Raw genomic sequence first — 16,005 nt, 5'->3', positions numbered from 1 at the left:
TCTGTGCTCTCTGTGTATACCTGAAAAGCTGGGAGGTGAGGCTTTTTCTTCCCTAAGACCATCTGGCTGGCACTTGGGTCTGGGGGTCCCCACCAGAGACAGTTTCGTGATTGGCCCCTGGCGTTAGTCCTGCCGAGGGCCCTAACCCAAGAGACCTCTATTGCAGTCCAGGCTCCACCCATTTCTGAAACTGCTCTCTCTGCCTATATAGAGCTTTGGTTCTTTTCATGTAATGAGCTCATTTGGGCTAGAAGGTAACCTCAGAGAAATAATGATCCCATTTCATGGCTAAGGAAACTGAGGTTCCATGAGATGCAGCAGTCTGCCCCGAATCTCCCAGCTAGTGAGCAAGAGGGTAGAGTTCAAATCCAAGCTTTCTGCCTTTACCTGTGCTGACAGTAATCACTAGCCACGTGTGTCTAATTGTTACAGTTAAAAAAGTTTAAAATCTACTGTCTCAGTCCTACCAGTGCTCAATAGCTACAAGTTGCTGATGCCTGCCGGGTCACAGGGTATGTAAATAGAACATTTCCATCATTGCAGAAAGTTCTCTTGGACAGCACTAAGCCTTAGTGATACCTTGAAGTTAAAAAAAAAATGTCTTGAGTCCTGATTCTTACTGATGAATTTGAGCGAGTTATTTATAGTCTGTGCTTCAGTTTCTTAAAGTGGAGATAATGTAAATCTGACACAGTACCTGCCGTACAGGTACTGAATAAATAGTAACTGATCTTTCCACCAGCCCAGCATCCAAGCTGTTTGGTAACTTCCATTGTGCTGGATGTGGGGGATGACATCATCCCTGTCTCAGGGAGACTTGGGGGGCCAGTAAAATGCCTGGGTGTGTGAATAGGTGCGTTGAAGCATTTCAGATTCACTACTGGAAGTCTGGGGGCGCCCACAGGGGGTGTTTTTATGGAAGAGGATGTCAGGAAAAGTTTCAGAAGGGTTGGCCTTTGAGCTGAGTTTTCAAGAGTTTCTTCCATGTGGCCAAAAGGGGGTCTCTTGAAACAGGACAAGGTACTGTTAAAGGATGGAGGGGCTGGGGGTGGGGGCAGCTTGGACAGCTGTCATCCCCTTTATGACATTACCTCTGTGACTCTCCCCCTCCTGCCTTGCAGAATTAGGTGTGCCCTTCTCTGGGGCATATGGCTGTATCCTAGCTTTGCAGTGAATGTTGCTTTCAAGAAGGTGCTCACGGTGAAGGTGGATGTCCAATAGAGTATGGTAGCTGCTCACTCAGCCCTCACAGGACAGCATTGCCTGGGTGAGCCAACTAGAACTCTCATTTGTCACAGATCCATCTCTCAGGGTTCAGAGCCCCTAGAACCAAATTTGCTGCTGGTGAGTACAGACCGGACGGTTGCCAATCAGCCAGTCCTCTCCTGACGGCATGCCTTTTGGGAAGCCCAGTCACCAGCCACAGGGTTGGGAAGAGTGATTTCAGTGGTTAGGGTTGGCTGGACAGCTCTGTGGAGGACCCACCGTCACTGTATGAGCAGATCTACCAGTGAATAAAAAATCTGTGTTCGTGGACTTTGCTTGAGTGGGCATTGCTACAGTTTGCCTCGCAGACTGTCCATTTGGTACTTGCATTACTGGTAGGCAACCCTCTGAGTGATGACATGGACTTGTGTTTAATAGCATTTCTTTGTGTGTGTGTGTGTGTGTGTGTGTGTGTGTGGTACGCGGGCCTCTCACTGTTGTGGCCTCTCTCGTTGCGGAGCACGGGCTCCGGACGCGCAGGCACAGCGGCCATGGCTCACAGGCCCAGCCGCTCCGTGGCATGTGGGATCTTCCCGGACCGGGGCACGAACCCGTGTCCCCTGCATCGGTAGGCAGACTCTCAACCACTGCGCCACCAGGGAAGCCCTAATAGCAATTCTGTTTCAGAGTGGGGCTCTAGAGTCAGATCTGGGTTCCAGTGCTGCCTCTGCTGTGCGATTTAAGGCAAATTATTTAACGTCTTGGAGCCTTATTTATCTCACCTGTGACATTTGAGGTTAACACTTTCCTACTACTTCCAAAAAGGTTGCTTACAGTCTTGTCTTGAGGGCTGTTGCATAACTTGTTTTTTTCCCCGCAGTCGACTCAAACCATGATACTTTATTTCCGAGGGGTTTTTTTTGGCGGGGGGGCGGGGTGTGTTCTGCACTTCATTATTTTCCCCATAATACTGCCCTGGCTTTCAAATCTACCCCCAAGGGCCTTACCCTAGCTCCATCTGCCAGGTCCTGCAGATCTGATCAGGTCTCACCAGGACACTGGCTTCCTTTTAGTTCCCCAGGAAGGTTCTTACTCTCTCAGGGCTGTTGCTGAGAATTTCCTCTCCCTGGAATGCTATCCCTCCCCTGGCAAACTCCTCAACACCTTTGCATTCTGTAGGCTTCAGCTTAAATGTCATCTCTTAAGAGAGGACATCCTTGATTACCTTATATAAAGTGTGCCCCCTTCCTAGTTTCAGTTCATTGCTTGTTCATTGCCCTTATCATACCTACACCTGTTTATTCCTGTGTTGCTTGCTTTTTGTTTGTTTCCCCTTCACTTGGCTGTAAGCTCCGTGAAATCAGGGACCATCCCTAGGTGGTTCTTCCGGTCCCCAGCACCTAGCTCACCACGTAGCATGTGGTCCCCTATGAATACTGCGGAATAACTGAAGCCCCAGGAAGCGCTGGATAAAGAATCAGGACTCTGTTAGAAACTGGCGGACCAGTGAGTGCTCTGCGCTTCCAACTCCAGCTCCCTGTTCATTAAGGGTCTGGGGCAGGTGAGGCTCGGAGTTTGGCCTGCTGGAAGTAGTCCCACCGAACCAGCCCCCCCCGAGGCCTGATTGTGCCGGGTGAATGGTTTCTAAGGCGACAAAAGACAGAGGGCGGGGCCTCAGAACGGAGGGCCCAGCTCGGGCACCGAAGGGCCCTCCTGCGAGACGCGGCTGCGCGCGGACGGGAGGCGGGCTCTGGGGCCCTGGGAACGCGCGCGCGCGGCGAGGGGTGCACGCACGGCCCCGACGCGGCGCTGCTCCTGAGGGCGGAGGAGCTGGGGGCTGTACCTCGCGGCTCCACCGCCTGGTACCGCCAGGACGCGGGTCCCGTGTGCAGCTGGCCGCGAAAGCCGCTGCCGCCCGAGCCCCGCACCAGTCCCCCCGCCCCATGGCCCTGGGCGCGCCACTCCGAGTTCCAGCTTCCAGAGGAGGCTCCGGCAGGCGGCCAACGCTGGGCAGGCAGCCCAGCCTCGGCGCTCCGCCTAGGCTGCGACCTCGAGTCCTCGGCCCACGGCAGCCACGCCCAGGGAGCCGCGGATCCCTGCCCCCCCTGGGCCCTCGCCCACCCCGGCCCAGGAGGACGACCCGCCGCAGGACGGTGAGGCCCTTTGCGGCCCGCCCCTCCTGGCCCGAGGCAGTTGGGGCCAGGACCAGAAGACTGGGGGCGGACGTGGGGATCCGGAGAAGAGCTGTAGAGGATGAGCATCCGGATGAAGAGTGGAGAGAGAGGAGGGGTGCCAACCCCAGCCCCACTGCGCATCTTTCTGCAGGTTCTCTTGTCCTTTGGCGAGGATTCTCCAAGGCGTCTCAACACATGGGCCGGCTCAGAAACGCCAAGATCCACGTGGAGAGAGCTATCAAGGTCGGAGGGAGCTTGGGGGTCTAGAAAGGGCCTGGAGAGTGGCTCATCCTGCCTCCCTGCACTATTTTCTCCCATCCTTAGAAAACATACAAGAAAAAAATCCTTGATCCCTTGATCCACACCCATCTTCAAATACTTCCCCATTTTTCAATACCCCCTTCACAGCCAGACTTCTTGGCAGAATTGTCTACTTCACCTGGGATTCACTCCTCAGCTCCCACCACTCTGGTTCCCTGCCCTTCCCCACTCCCATCGGGAACCACTCTAGTCAAGGTCACTGGTGACCTCCAAGGAGCCAGATCCAGCAGTCAGTCCCTCTTCTGTCCTGACCTTGGTTTGGCACCTTAGGCACCGACCCCCCACACGTACCTTCCCTTTTGGCTGTCTGCACACTCCTAGTTCTCCTTTCTCCCTCCCTGGCAGCTACTTTTCAGTTGCCTTTGAAGACTTCTTGGGACACTCCTGGTTCCCTGGGTCCCTCTCCACACCTGTCTCCTTGGCCGTGAGTCCAGTCAGTGTGCTGTGCCCCCTCCATGCCCTTTCCAGCCCAGCCTGTCCTCTAATTGCACGCTCCAGAGATCCAGCCCCCCACTTGACATCGCCCAGGGAACATCAAAGCATTTCAGACCCATGTCCCAAACCATACTCTTGATTTTCCTGCCCAAACCTGTTCTCCTCCCTACTCTCTGATCTCCTCCATCTCCCAGTTGTTCAAGCCAGAAATCTGATCTTTCTGTTCCCTCACCCACACATCTAATCCCATCAGCAAAACTAGTCTCTATTTCCAAAACGAATCTCACCTCTATTGCCTTGTTCCCATCCATCTCCACTGTAAGAACCTGCAGAAACAACAACAGCCTTCTGCCTCGTCTCCCTGCTTCCATCCTTGTCCCCTCCATCTGTTTTCCGTACGACAGCAAGCCAGCAAGCCACACTTACAGCCTCCAACTATGTCACTCCCTCCCTTCACTTTATTGCTTCATGCTACTCTTAATATAAAATTCAAGTTCGTTCCAAGGCCTGCAGGACCTTCCACAGTCTACTTCTACCTCTCAGGAGGTCTCCCCCTCATTTTCCACACTCCATTCACCCTGGCTTCCTTCCAGTTCCTCCCAACCTCTCCAGCCTCAAGACCTTTGCACATGCTTTTCCCTCTGCCTGAACTGCCATTTGCCCGGCTCTGCACATTCCTGGCTCCTTCTCAGCCTCCCCTGACTGTTTCTCTGGGTCCCCATTAAGATCCAGTTTCTCGAGCTCGCCAGCCTGGATGTAAATTCCTGCTCTTTCACTTAACCACTGTGTGGCCAAGCTACTCAATCTCTCTATGTCTCTGTTTCATAACCAGTTAAGTGGTGATAATAGTATCTATTAAAAATACATATCATTGTTAGTAATGTATATAAGTGATTAACACATAGAAGGTGCTCAGTAAATATTAGCAAATAAATATAGTTACTCTTGTGATGATTATTATGCAGATTATTTTTCTATTTATTTATATCCTGTCTCTTCTACTGGAATATAAAAATTTCCTGAAGGCAGAGGCCATAGCTGTCTGGTTCACCGTTATATCCCCTGTGACAGGCACTTAGGCTATACTTACTGAACAAGCATTCTTCTGTCACCTTGCAGCAGAAGAAGATTTTCATGATCCAAGGCTGCTACCCTGTGATCCGGTGGCTTTTGCGCCGGAGGGGCTGGGTGGAGAAGAAGATGGTCCATCACTTGGGTACCACGCTGCCACCACCACACAAGGATCTGGGTGACAGTGACACCACTGAGGATGGTGAGCAATCCCTCCCTTTCCCCAAACTTCCTGAGTCCCATCCCTTTGGTTCCCGCTGTCCCAGGGTTGAGGCTGTGATATGGGCCTGTGGGGTGGGGACAGGGGCCTTACCAGGCCTGGTCTCTGCATCCACAGAGGACGAAGATGAGGATGAAGCATTCCGGCTACCACAGCTGTTCGACTTCGATGATTTACTGGAATTTGATGACCTGCATGGGACGCATGCTCTGATGGTGAGGGCCCAGGGGGCTGGACAGGGGTCTGCTTCGTTTGAGGGAGAGCACTAGAGTCCAGCTGGGTGACCCCAGACAAGTCCTTTCCTTCTCTGGGCCTCAGTTTCCCTATCTGTGATAAAAACGGATTGGTTCTCTAAAGCCTAGGTAGGCCAGCGGAGTGGTGAGGGACACAGACAAGGCTGGCCTGGGTTCAGAACTGTTTGTTGCCAGGTTGTTATCAGAAGCCGGCACAACCTGCACGCCTGGTAATTTCCCCCTTCCAAATAAAAACCCCATAGTTCATCTTCCCCCGTCCCCAGCAAGGGAAGGCTAGCAGGAAGGGCTTAAAACGTTTTGAAAGAGGCTGGTATGATGTTGTGGAGGGTGTGTGTGCTGAGATGGGGACACTTGGCTTTCAATCTTGGCACCACCACTTACTGAGCTGAACTAGACCAAACTGCCGTTTTCGTCTGTCAGGCGAGGTTGAGGACTGCCACTTCCATATGGCCCAATCTTGTGAGCCCTTGGACAAGTCCCTGTGCCTCAGTTCCCTCATCTGTGAAATGGGGATAATGGTAGCACCTACCTCATAGGGTCGTAGTGAGGATTAAATGAGTTGACATGGCAAGCTTAGAACAGGGCCTGGCACATGGTGTTACAGGTTATCAATAGTCCTACCTCCCAGAGTTGCAGGAAGGACGGAGAGAGGTGGAGCCCACGAGAGAGCCTTTGTCACATGCAGTGTGCCCACCAGCTTGGAGGCACAGTCATGCCACTGAGCAAGTCACTCATGGCCAAGAGCCAGAACAAGGTGTGGCGTTCAGGTGTGGGGCTTAGTCACTGCCTGGGGGCACCTGGCCAAAGGAGCTGCGAGCTCACCTGCTCTCTGCTCACGCAGTGTGTGCCCCGGAGGAAGACATGTCTTTTCTTAATGTACACAAAGATGGCGTGTGGGCTAGAGGCCCCCTTGATAGCAACCTTTCCTTCCATTCTCCCACCTTGCTCAGCAGAGCGGGGAGAAGCCTCCTCGGGCCTTGTGCTGCCCACATTAGCCTCCCCTGTCTCCTCCCTTCCCCACAGTCGCGCATGGTTCGGAACGAGATCCCCTACTTCATCTGGACCACTCGGCGGAACATGCTGGACTGTCGCTTCCTCTCCAAGGATCAAATGATAAACCACTATGCCCAGGCGGGCTCCTTTACCACAAAGGTGGGTTCTCCAGGGCGCGGGCATGGCAGCTTCTAACACCCCCACCCTTGGGCCGGCAACCTCACTCCCTGTTCTCCTCGTCAGTAAGAGTTTTCAGGAGATGGGGAGGTATATGACTCAGTGGGATTCGGACACGCCTGGGTTCAAATCTAACCCCTGCAGCATGTCTGCCACATGTAGACATGATGCCTAACATAGATTCCAGGATCCAAATGGGATCTGGAGACAGAACAAACACCAAGTCCGGTGATAGTGAACAGGAGGACCCTTCTCTCCAAGCAGAGCATATCTGGCTGATGGATCCATTATATCTTAGCTGGGTTTATTAACAAGTGACTTTACCTCTCTGAGCCTCAGGTCCCTCATCTTTTTTTTTTTTTAATTTATTTATTTTTGGCTGCTTTGGGTCTTCGTTGCTGTGCGGAGGCTTTCTCTAGTTGGGGCGAGTGGGGCCTACTCTTTGTTGTGGTGCGCGGGCTTCTCATTGCGGTGGCTTCTCTCATTGCGGAGCACAGGCTCTAGGGGCGCTGGCTTCAGTAGTTGTGGCTCGCGGGCTTAGTTGCTCCACGGCATGTGGGATCTTCCCGGACCAGAGATTGAACCCGTGTCCCCTGCATTGGCAGGCGGATTCTTAAGCACTGCGCCACCAGGGAAGCCCAGGTTCCTCATCTTTAAATGAGAATACCAGTAAGACCTATCATCTAGGGTTATGGCAAGATTGATAGGCTTTATAACTGAGACCTGCTAGTATATTATTAGTGTAGACTGGGAGGATTCCTAGAGAAGGCAGGTATTTAAGGGTGTGAAAGAGTGGATGGGAAGGATGTGGGGCATACTCGGCGGAGGAACCACATGGGCAACACGGGGAGGTGGACATGAGTGGGTCAAGCCTAGCAAGTGGGGCAGAGGCCCTGAGCACGTCCAAGCAGGGTCCCCTTGAGCTGTCTGGGTGTGTGCCAAGTGTGGGGGCCCTTGGAGGCCCTCTGGGCCAGTGCCACCCTGCCCCCTCAGCGGCTAACTCCATAGGTGGGTCTGTGTCTCAATCTCCGGAATTTGCCGTGGTTTGACGAGGCCGATGCCGACTCCTTCTTCCCGCGCTGCTACCGCCTGGGGGCTGAGGATGACAAAAAGGCCTTCATAGGTAAGGAGATGCCAGCCCCATGCCTGGACCCTCAAGCCGAGGGATGAGCGCTAAAGCCCTGGCTGGTGTTGGAGAGCAAAGGGCCCCTCTCCTCATGCCCTCATCTACCCCAGCAGATATCCTTCTCCCTCCCCAATCCTTATCTTTCCCTAATGTACCTCCCTTAATGAGCCTCCTGCCTTGGTCAACCCAGACCTCCAGAAGAGCTGATGTAGCTTAGTTTACTTTCTAGAGCAGGTTCTAAAAGTTGGTCTCTTGGTTGAGTTTGGAATCCAGAATAAGTTCCAACCTTGTGTCAGATTCCACTGGCTAGACTGGGTTCCAAACCTAGAAAAGGCTCTAGACTTTGGGATTCTCAGGCAGAGTAGGCTCCGACTCCAGCACATGCCCTAAAGTCAGGTCAGAATTTGGATCCAGAATAGATGCTAGGTTTAAATTAGTCTCCAAATCTGATATAGATTCTGGGCCAAGGTCTGGTTCTCAGGCTAGATAAGTATCAAAAGTGGATCAGGACATTGTAAATCAACTATACATCAATTAAAAAATAAAATTTAAAAAAATTCACCAAAAGAAAAAAAAAAAGTGGATCAGGAACAGAAGAGAGAAAGCAGACAGCAGATCCAGGCATGATTCAGAAGGTAGAGTATGAGCCAAGTCAGGTGAGGTTCTGGGTCTGGTTCTACAGTTGAAACAGAAGCCAGGTTCTAGTCCGGGTTCTAGAATCAGAAACAGTAGTCAGGTTCCGGATCCAAAATGGGGCAGGTCATGCTCAGGTTCCGGAACCAGAATAGTCCTGGAGCCTAGAGGCTGAGCAGGGTATCCCCTGCCCCCGGAGCAGAGGACTTCTGGCTGACAGCTGCCCGCAACGTTCTCAAGCTGGTGGTAAAGTCAGAATGGAAGTCATACTCTATCCAAGCAGAAGAGGCAGAGGCCCCAGGTAAGCACTGTGGTTACCTCCACCCCCCAGTCGCTTATCCTCCCACCCAGCCACACACCCATCCACCTGTTCATCCACGCATCTGTCTTTGTATTTTTCTCATCCATCTGCCCATCCACCACCCCTTCCTACCAGCCCATCCGTACATTTATCCACCCATCTGTGCACCCTTTGTCCATCCATCTGCCTACCTTCTCACCCACCCGACTCATGCACCTACCCATTCATCCATCCATTCATCTTCCCCCCCACTGTCGTTCTGTTCATTCACCTACTTCTCTCAGCTCCTCTCTCCCTATCCATCTAGCCACTCCACCTTCCTACCTATCTACCTATCTGTCCTTGTCTCCCCATCCATTTACCTCTTTTCCATCCAGCCATCCACCACCTATGTGTCCTCCGGCCCATCCACTCATCATTTTTCTGTCCCAACCACCTACCCAAGTGTCTTCCTATACATTTGTTAATTGACCCACTGCCTCATTCAGCCCTCCTATGGTCCTGGCATGTGGCCAAGCACTCGAGAGAGGACAGACTAAGAGGATGTGGTCCATCCCTGCCCTGTGGGGAGCTCAGGTCTGTGAGGAGAGGAAGCTGTGCAACCATGTAGTTTCACTTGGTCTGAGGACTCCTTGTGCCTTGTGAAGGGGGACACAGAGAGTCCCTCGCTGCCTGCTGGCTCAACCCATTGCTTGCCTTTTCCCTCTCTGGACTTAGCTCCTACCTCACAGCCTCCACCCTGTAACCCAGGGTCTAATCAGCCAGGGATTCGAAGAAGTGAGGGGCAGCTCTACTGGGAGGAGGAAAATCCCTGGCTCTTCCAGAGGCCGACTGCCCAATTGCTGTCTCTTGGGTGTGTCAGGTGCAAAGAAGACGGTCATGTGTCGGGATCAGGGGCACAAAGGCCCCAGGCGTGTCAGAACTCCCAAGCACGGAGAGGCTGCAGGTGTGTGCTGGGGTTATAGGTGCTGAGATGCTTCGGGGACATTTAGGGTGGAGCCTCAAACGAGTGATAGGTCCTGGGACACTGAGGGCCAAGGGTGAGCACTGGGGCCGCAGGTGAATTTAGAACAAAAGCCCCAGGTGAGTGATAGGTCCCAGGGCAGTAGGGGATGCAGGTGTGTGCTGGGCCTCAGGTGTATTTAGGGTGAAGTCTCAGGTAAGTGACAGGCCTTGGGGCAGTGGGGGCCATGGCATATGGGATAGTGACAGCCCCCTCCCTGTCTCTACAGGAGACAAGCAGCCCAAGAAACAAGAGAAAAAGCCGGTGACGGTGTCCCCAGAGTTTGTGGATGAGGCTCTGTGTGCCTGCGAGGAGCACCTTAACAACGTGGCCCACGTGGACATTGACAAGGACATGGAGGCCCCGCTCTACCTGAGCCCTGAGGGCTGGTCCCACTTCCTCCAGCGCTACTATCAAGTGGTCCAGTGAGTACCTCTGCAGCCCTGGCCATGGGGCATGGCAGGTGCTCCTTGCTCTCGGGCAGCTTCCGTGTTCTGAGCTGATGCTCAGGGACAGACCCTCTCTGTCGAGTGCTGCCCCCATCTCTCTCCAAACCTCCCCATTTTGTTCACCCCACTATTCTCCTTCTTCAGAACCCCCAAGAGCTCCCACTGCCTTCATAATAGGGTCCAAACTACTCTTCCCAGACCTTGACATAGCATAGTGACCAAGATCATGGCTGTGCTGTCAGATAGACCTGAGTCTGCCTTTGCCGCTTCCAAGCTCTGTGACCTTGGGAACATCACTAATCCTTATGAGCTTTGCTTTTCTCAAATGTAAAATTGGTTTAAAAATAATGTCTGCCTGAAAGGTAGGATTAGACAGGATAATCTGTATGATGTTCTCAGCACTGACTCTTAGTTTTCACTCACAAAGTAAGACTCTATTAAGTCATTTAGATTTTATCCTGCAGGCCAACGTTTCCCAAAGTGTACTACACAGGAGGCTAGTACTACAGGCCGTAAATAGAGTTTATGAAAAAGGGGCTTTTGTGGTCCATCACATTTGGAAAACATTGGGTTAAACAAAGTTAGTTAAAATAGGTTTTCTTGACGCAGGACTTTTCAGAACCTATGGGTGGTGTAAACCTCCAAGAGAGACAGCGTGTGCAGTATATCCTGTACTTAGGTGACCCCAGCCCCCCGCCCCAAGCATCCTGAGCGGTTGCGTTTGCAAAACACACTCCGGGAAAAGGTTCTTGAGCAGAGCAAAGGAGTATTGAGATGGACCTGGAGCTGTTGTAGAGAGACTCCGTTCAGCAGAGTGTGTGGGAGAGCCTGGACGGAGGAGGACCCTGAAGGCAGGAGCACACTCAGCATTTACCAAGCCCCTCCTGTGTGCCAGGAGTTGTGCCAGGCTCCAGAAATGAAACGAAGTCCCTGCCCTCAGGGGCACACAGCAGTAAGCTTGGCGGGGGGAGTGCCAGGGCCCTCAGCTGGCATGGTGTTAGAATAGAAAGGAACAGACAGATTTAATGATTGATGGAGACTGAAGAACTAATAAATGAACTTTGGACAAATGAATTACCAAGCAAACCCACATCACTGATGAATAATTCATTTGTATCTTTTTTTAAACATTGGGAAACAAAAACTAGGTGACCCCATACTTTCCCCTCACCTGTCAGAAAACATGAAGCCACCCTTCTTAAATTAAGAATGATCAGGACTGAGTTAGAACAGTAGGTGGAAAGAATGTCAGTCCTCTGCATTTCCGGATGTGGGGCAAGTTGGGGGCTGGAGGAACCTCTCAAAAGTCAGGATTACATAAAATATTACATCATATAACATTGCCTTGAATTGTTCAGTACAGATCATTAGCTTTTATTAATTTATTCAGTATTTATCGCTGCTTCTCAACTTTTTAAAAAACAAATCCATGACGCACCAGCCAGGCTTTTTTTTTTTTCCCCGCTCCCCCCACCAACCAGGCTTTTATCAAGGTTCACTTTCCACAGAAACACTGTTTATTTTTTTGCTAAATATAAAATCATATTGTCATGTTGAATACACTTTTTCAAGTTGCACGTGCCCCTGCCACCACCACGTGACACTTTCCTGGGCCAAATCACGGATTTGCTCAGCAGATTCTTTATGCCATGGCCACAGAAAAGTTTCCAGCAAACCTTGTGGAAATAGAAGAGCCAGGACTTACGTGTGAGTAAGAGGCCTTGCCAAGCCCCCTCCATCTGACTGTCCCCGTTCCTGGCACTGCCCAGCTGCTGCTGCTGCTCCTGTCTTAGCAACAGAGAGACAAGTTCTCCGTGGCTGGAGACATTCAAGAGGCTAAGATGTTAAAGAGACGTTACCATCTAGTGGAGGCTTCCTTCGTATTCATTCAGAAGAAAACAAATGGGAGAGTTTGGATGAGGCTACCATCTGGGGTATTTTGTGACTTGGTTTAGCTGAGGACATTCTGCGTCCTGTAGGGAACAGGTCCCTCTTTGTCCATGAACCCTTATCAGTACAGCCCAGTTGCTGAGGCCAGCTCCCGCCAGAGGACTTACTTATCCAACCAGTCATTCAGTTAACAAACTTTCAGGGAGCGCCTAATAAGTGCTGGGTACTGCTTGGGGTTGGGACTACAGCAGAGAATAACAACTACAAAAAATATTCCTGCCCTCATAAAGCTTACGTTCCAGTGAGCAGAGACAGGCAATAACCAAATGGGTCTGGGTGTCAGGTGGTAAGTGATGGGAAGAGAAATAAATCAAGGAGATGTGTCATACAGATGTGCTAGAAAAGAATTAGACTAAGGGGCTTCCCTGGTGGCACAGTGGTTGAGAGTCCGCCTGCCGATGCAGGGGACACGGGTTCGTGCCCCGGTCCGGGAAGATCCCACATGCCGCGGAGCGGCTGGGCCCGTGAGCCATGGCTGCTGAGCCTGCGCGTCCGGAGCCTGTGCTCCGCAATGAGAGAGGCCACAACAGTGAGAGGCCCGCGTACCGCAAAAAAAAAAAAAAAAGAATTAGACTAGAAAGTGGCCACCTATCAACCAGTGTTAGGTTCTGATTAGGAGGGGAATGAACCCCCCAAAGCACCTGTGGATGAAGAATCAGGAAGAGTGGAGTTTGCATCCTGCCACTTAACTCAGTGTGTGGCCTTGGGCAAATCCCTCAACTCTCCAACCTTCAGTTTATACTTCTCTAAAATGGGACCAGTAACATCTCCCTGGAGATGGATTAGTGATAATATAGATAAAGCCCTTGGCACAGTGCCTGGCACATAGTGGTGCCTCATCATTTGATGCTGGTATGATTAAATTCTATCAAAGGCAGTTTTAATGTAATAGAAAGGGAGGTGGCAGAAGGTGGAGTGTTGGAGTGAGGGGGGTACAGTAGGTAGAATGTCCCCATCCTCTCCCATTCCAGCAGTCTGGGACGGTGCCCTGGGCAGGGTGGATTTGGGGGACAGCCTGAGCGTGGGGCTGGAGGTTTGGGAGAGACCTATCTGGATCTCTAGGGGAAGGGCGTGACCAAAGCTGGTTGGACCATGGCCAGGGAGCTTTTGTCTCCCCTTGCCTTGTTCACCAGGATGCCCCCAGGCCCAGCCCTGCCCAAGTCCCATCATCTCCCCACAGCGAGGGGGCAGAACTCAGGTACCTCGACACTCAGGTCCAGCGCTGTGAGGACATCCTGCAGCAGCTGCGGGCCGTGGTGCCCCAGATGGACATGGAAGGAGATCGCAACATCTGGATCGTGAAGCCGGGAGCCAAGTCCCGTGGACGAGGTGGGGGTCAGCCCCTGCTTCCTGTACCAGCACCCTACACCCTCCCCAGCTAGAGGCCAGGGAAGTTAAATAGTACAGGTTCTGTTGGAGCCAAACTACCTAGGTTCGAATCCCAGCTCTGCTACTTACATGCTGTGTGACCTTGAACAAGTTATATCACTTCTCTGAACCTCAGTTCCCTTATCTGTTGAGGATTAAACAAGGTAGTACATCTACCACTCAGCATGGTGCCTGGCACAGTAGCCACCCCATCAATGTTGGCTGCTGTGATGATGATGCCAGCACCTCCTCTCCTGCCCTGAGGGTTTAGGTTAATGCTTTAGGCAGGTCTGGTGATACTCACATGCAGTTGCTTGTCATCTAAGGGCTCTCATATTTGACCAGTGCATCCTTGTGAGGTTGTAGTACAGGGGTCAAGGGTATGGATGCTGGGAGCGAGACTTCCTGGATTCAAACCCCAGCTCTGCCTCCTAATATCCATAAGACCTCGGGCAGGTTAGTTAACCTCTTCCGTGCCTCATTTTCATCATTGTTAAAATGAAGCCAATGATGCCTACCTGAGAGGATTACATGAGAATCATATATGGAAAGTGCTTAGATCCTGCGCTTTTACAGAGTACCTGCTATGTAATAACAGCTATTATTATTCTGACTGCTTAGCATGAATGGAATTTGAGCAGGGCAGCCAGCAAGCTGGAGTGGTGCATTAGCCCAGCCTTTAAAAGATGGTTAAGGACTTCCAAGATGTAAAAAACAGACTTCTGGCAGCAGATCGCTCCACGTACTGCCTGCCCTTGGGTGAATTTGTTCATGTCCAAGTGAAGCTGTCGCAGCTCCACACACTATGGGACACTCCTGTTGGGACGTCTTTTCAAAACCAGCATCATAGTCTTTTCTTTTTCTACCTTGGAAATAGTTTTGTTGGTTTTTTCCAAGTATGAAAATACGTATTTGTTATTTTTTTTAAAAAGATCAGACAGTACAGAAAAGTGGAAGGAAGCGAAGGCACCCTTGATTTCCCTGAGATAACTACAATTCACCTTGTGATGTGTTTCTTTCTATACTTTCTTCTATGCATCTGGAGAGAGTGTGCATGTTTTATTTTATTTTAAATAAGAGCATACTATTTGGTAGCTTCCTTTTTTCATTTATTATATCTTTCCATATTAGTGAGTATTACTCATTTATTTTTTGCACCTTTCTTTTTTCTTAACAGTAGATCTTGGAGATCACTCCATTTTAGTACATCTAGATCTGCTTTTCTTCCCTGCCTGTTTTTAGCTTATTATTATAGACACTTTTCAAACATACACAAAAGCAGAGAGAATAATACAGTGAATCCCAAAGTATTTCAACATTTTCTCTCCATTTTTAGAAAAACTTAATTGAAATATGTATACAATATACTTCACTGAAAAGGGTATACATTGTGAATATACAACTTAGTGAATTGTCACATAGTGAACACACTCGTGGAAACAGCACCCACATCATGAAATACAGCACCCTAGAGGGCCCCCTCCCATGCCATCTCCAGGTCTCTACCTCCCTGCAATGGGAACCCCTATGCTGACTTATAACACCATAGATTAGTGTTGCCTGTTTTTGAATTTTATATAAAAGTACAGTAGGTGCTTTCTTACCTCATTCTGTTTTACAGCTACATAGTCTAATCTTGTTTAGATGTACTCTCGTGGTCTTACCTAATCCTTTTCTGATGGATATTTAGATGGCCGCCATTTTTTTTCCTGTTTATTTGATTATTGATTGATGAATTGCTATTACAAGCAACACTGTGTTGAATATCCTGTGCAGATATCTTAGCAGCCTTTCCATTTATTTCCTTAGGATAAATTCCTAAGTGAAATTGCTGGGTCAGAGGTCATGAACAGCCTCAGTCTTTGGCTATACAAGGCGTCATGTTATTGGGAATCTTAGTGATCATTCTGGCCATTTGAGAAAGGATCTGGCTTGGGAACCCGGCACAAGTTATTCTGTGCCATTGGCGGGCAATCAGACTGTTTGAGGGGCCAAACAATGAAGAAATGAGATTGATTTGTGTGTTTGTTTGCCTTGTGATTCTTACTGTAGACCCTTGAACAACGTGGGTTTGAACTGCATGGGTCCACATATATGCGGATTTCTTTCGCTGTATACATACTTCAGTACTACATGATCTGTTGCTGGTTGAATCCGTGGATGCGGAACCACGGATACAGGGGGCCTACTGTAAAGTTATTTGATAATTTTTGACTGCTCGGAGGGTTGGCGCTCCTAATCCCCGTGTTGTTCAAGGGTCAGCTGTATATATCAGCATTAAAATAACGCCTTTTTAGCATAAGATACTTAACTTCACTCGTTAT

General features: G+C 50.4%; 1 protein-coding gene across 1 annotated transcript in view; it reads left to right on the top strand.

The window, feature by feature from the left end:
- The first annotated feature begins 3,153 nt into the window (after positions 1-3,153).
- Positions 3,154-16,005, top strand: part of TTLL3 (tubulin tyrosine ligase like 3) — a 45,332-nt gene continuing 32,480 nt past the window's right edge. Inside the window, 10 exon segments of the mRNA XM_049716071.1 lie at positions 3,154-3,359; positions 3,532-3,623; positions 5,256-5,409; positions 5,545-5,642; positions 6,705-6,833; positions 7,860-7,974; positions 8,813-8,911; positions 9,774-9,857; positions 10,144-10,339; positions 13,494-13,642. Of these exon segments, the coding sequence (XP_049572028.1) occupies positions 3,576-3,623; positions 5,256-5,409; positions 5,545-5,642; positions 6,705-6,833; positions 7,860-7,974; positions 8,813-8,911; positions 9,774-9,857; positions 10,144-10,339; positions 13,494-13,642 (1,072 nt within the window). The 5' untranslated portion in view covers positions 3,154-3,359; positions 3,532-3,575.

The sequence above is a fragment of the Orcinus orca genome, chromosome 10, assembly GCF_937001465.1.
Source record: "Orcinus orca chromosome 10, mOrcOrc1.1, whole genome shotgun sequence".
Lineage (NCBI taxonomy): Eukaryota > Metazoa > Chordata > Mammalia > Artiodactyla > Delphinidae > Orcinus > Orcinus orca.
Note: the sequence above shows the minus strand (reverse complement) of the source record. Positions and strands in the feature narration are given on the sequence as shown.